The 3,567-nt window shown below is 36.6% G+C and overlaps 1 protein-coding gene across 1 annotated transcript; it reads left to right on the top strand.

Moving 5' to 3' along the window:
- The first annotated feature begins 675 nt into the window (after positions 1 to 675).
- LOC115956833 lies at positions 676 to 3,045 on the top strand. Its single transcript, XM_031075116.1, has 2 exons — positions 676 to 2,097; positions 2,836 to 3,045. The coding sequence occupies exons 1-2, from the start codon at positions 676 to 678 to the stop codon at positions 3,043 to 3,045; spliced, it is 1,632 nt and encodes a 543-aa protein (XP_030930976.1).
- Positions 3,046 to 3,567: the final 522 nt, after the last annotated feature.

The raw sequence follows: 3,567 nt of genomic DNA, 5'->3' as shown, positions 1-3,567 counted from the left end.
GGTGAGTTGTTGTGTTTGATGCACTAAATGCTAAATTTTTTTTCATTTAGCACATTTCTTTTCATTTTTCACCCGAAGCTATTTCTTTTGTTTTATTTTTGTCGCTCGTGGGCAAAACGACGCAACTTCTTTGTTGGGTTGTGGGTAAACAAGGTTGCTTATAAATCTAAATTTGCTTTTTGTTTAATTTTTACTTCCTTTGCGGTCTGGATGGTTTTTTCTTCTTTTTGATAATAAGACCTTATCTTTTTCATCAAATATAACCTTGCGATTGCATGATTTGCTTTACAAATTCACGCATGATCTAATATTGTTCATGGGTATTAGTTTATTTTTTAATTCACAATGAGTTTAGCTGCTCTAGCATCCAGCATAATGTGCTCGAAACATGCATATATGGTTGGATAATTTGCCGCAATAATAAAAAAAGCCAATACTTCTTGTAATTGAATTCTGTGTTAGACTTTGATGTTTTGATTATTAAATCAACTCATTTGCTGTTACTAATAATAAGAAAGAAAGATAAAGACAGCCACTGAGTAGGAGTTTTTTCTCTCCCTAGTAGGAGTTTTTTCCTCTCGTTTGAATACGAGTTGTTCCATCCCTAATCTTCCATTTTAGGGGTTGTATAGTTTTCTTTTGTTCTCTTTAGGCAAGAGCCAATAATCTCTAGTCATGGACCCAAGTATTCTCTCTAGCTTACAAAACCTGCAACTCACAAAAGAAGAAGAAGAAGCTATTCCTATCACAGTCACAAACTGCTCCGGCCTCTTGGAAGAATGCTCCCTAAATCTTTTTGAGCGGCTTGTCTCTGATCGGCAACAGAACCAACGTGTTCTGAAGAACACCCTTAGATCAGCATGGAAAATGGGTTCAAACATGAGAATTGTGAAAGTTGGAAATAATATACTCCAATTCAAGTTTAGCTCAAAATATCAAATGGAGTGGGTTGAGAGGTGTGGGCCTTGGAGCTTTGATAACAACCTCCTCTTGCTTTGTAGATGGAAAAAAGGGTTGACTTCTACAAATATTTCTTTCACCCATTCTCCCTTTTGGGTCCAAATTTGGGGTCTTCCTTTTGAGCATATGTCACAGGATGTTGGGGAAGAAATTGGTAACAAGTTAGGTAAATTCATTGAAGTCAATAGGCGTTCGTGGCAATCTGATCAGGCAAAATTTAGGAGAGTCCGTGTGGAGTTGGAGATTGATAAGCCACTAAGAAGAGGAGCTTATATTGCAAGCTCTAAAGGTGAACGACTATGGCTTACGTTCAAATATGAAAGGCTACCTACTGTTTGCTTCATTTGTGGGAAGCTTGGGCATGATAAAAAACATTGCCCAACATCTGGGGTCTGGCAAACTGCTTGCCATCAATATGGAGACTGGTTAAGGGCGGGGTGGACTGCAAAAGTGGCAGCCAAAGAAAGGAACTCGAGCAAGGACACGATCCAAGTGAGCTCCAATGAGTTAGAAGTGCAGCAAATGACCCAGCCGGTGACTGGTTTTGCTTCGACATGGCTTAAGGCTTCAGGTCTTGTGGGCGAGAAACAAAACTTGGAGAAAGGTGATGCCTGGGGAAGCGATAACACCACATGTGCGGATGGACAACTTACTGGTGACGTACAAGACTTCAGTAGACCTACAGAGCAGATGATGAGTGCAGCGGCAGGACAGGACTTGAGTGTTTTGGGTTCCTGTGAGAAGTCACGTGATCATTTAAGGCAGGATTCTTCAATTGAGCATAGAGGCTCTTTCTCCCATGGGCCAAAAAGCCTTGCTTCACAAAGCCCAAAAGGCTCTATTTCTCAAGGGAGCCCAAGTACTAAAGCCCCTTTAGATAAAAATGAGAAAGACAACCCAGAGAAGAAGAATCCGGCCAATGATGTCCAAGTTGGTGTAATTTTTCAGGCCAAAGCTCATGGAAAAGGAAAACAGATTTTGGGTAAAGGCAATCTAAAAAAAGTTGCCCGTGCGAATGGAAAAGTTAGTGATGATCAAACTCTTGCCCAGATGTTGAAGATTGGAGCAAAGCGCTTGAGAGCGAATGAAGGTTCAGAGGAAGAGAACAACCGGGTTCCTAAGCGCTTTTGTGAACCGGTCAACTCAAGTCTAGCTGACGATGTCTTTGGGATAGTTTAACTTGACTGCACTTTTCGGTGCTTGTTGGGATCTTGGGCTTATCTTGCTTTAGTTAGTTTTGTCTTCTTGAAAAGGGAGTTCAACAGGATAGTTTATAAGTTTTTAGCTGGCTGGTGTGTATAAGCTTTTTAGGTTTGGGAGGGTCCTTCTTGGTTTGCTGTTCCTGCGCTGGCAGGTTAGTAGCTAGAGGTCTCTTTTCTTCTTTTGTCTTTCCTGTTGTATTTCAATTTCTTGAAGCAATGAATCCCTGTTTCCCCTTCAAAAAAAATAATAATAATAAGAAAGATGAAAGAGTTCAAAAGCAAATATTTGCGGGCAAAACCTTCAAGTTCTTCTAACTGGCACAAATTTGAAACAGATTTGACGCAATGCAATGTATAACTGGATCCAGTAGGTAAGCCGATGACCAAATGTCATTCTTGCACATTTCTTTCATTATCAACACTGTTCTTTTTGTCTCGCTGAGAAGGTTTTATTAGAATAATGATTAAATTCTCCAATTTCTTAACCTCTTAAATTTTGGAATCCAGTGATAGTTTTTACGTTTTAGAGATAAGTTTATCATAAATAAGTTAATTAAAATGATTAATATGTAAATTAAGTTTCTTTGTCTATATTCTAAACCCACTAACACTAATGTGCACAGATAAGTCGTAATCAAAAGTTTAATGACATTACTACTTCTCAATAATGCAGTGGATTATGCGTGATTGGAGCGATGAAAGTTGCGTCAAGTTTTTTAAAAATTGCCGAAAAGCAATATCGGAAGAGATTGGAAAAGTTATTATTGTAGATGTTGTGCTAGAACTAGAGAATAATGGTCTATTTGATGACACAGGATTAGTATTTGATTTGGTTATGATTGCACACACCTCAAGTGGCAAGGAAAGGGCTGAACTCGAGTGAAAGAAAGTATTGGAAGGATTCTTCACTACAATATCATCAAAATTCTAGCTTTACAATCCATTATTGAGGCATACCCTAAGTGATATGGTTATGATGTAATCCTTGTTATTATAAAGTCAGTAGTCATTAACTCGTGATATGCATGAGAAACTTCAACAAAAATAGTATTAATGAATAAAAAGTTTTAAATTAAAAAAAAAAATAGAAAATAATATACCTAATTTAATTAGATTTTATTTACAAAAGTTCAAGCCTAAATTAATCAGAATTTGTTTAGTACTGTGTTATGTTGCTTAGAATAACAAGGTTGTAAGTTCTAACATTATTTTTAGGAAATTAATTAGTTTAAACGTAACTAACATAGTTTATTACTATTTTTAACTCTAAAAACTAAATTAAGAAATATATATTAGAATGACAATGTGGAAAATTGAGTTTTGATAAACTTGTGTGTCAACATTAGAAGAAGTACACAAAAAGTTGAAGGGTTTCATATTTTATTATTATAATATTAAGTGTATA

Source organism: Quercus lobata, chromosome 8 (assembly GCF_001633185.2).
Source record: "Quercus lobata isolate SW786 chromosome 8, ValleyOak3.0 Primary Assembly, whole genome shotgun sequence".
Taxonomy (NCBI): Eukaryota; Viridiplantae; Streptophyta; class Magnoliopsida; order Fagales; family Fagaceae; genus Quercus; species Quercus lobata.
Note: the sequence above shows the minus strand (reverse complement) of the source record. Positions and strands in the feature narration are given on the sequence as shown.

Coding starts and splice junctions, on each gene's coding strand:
- LOC115956833 (XM_031075116.1), top strand. CDS start 676: ATGGACCCAAGTATTCTCTCTAGCTTACAAAACCTGCAACTCACAAAA. Junction 2,098..2,835: donor CTAAGCGCTTTTGTGAACCG/GTCAACTCAAGT, acceptor TCAATAATGCAG/TGGATTATGCGTGATTGGAG.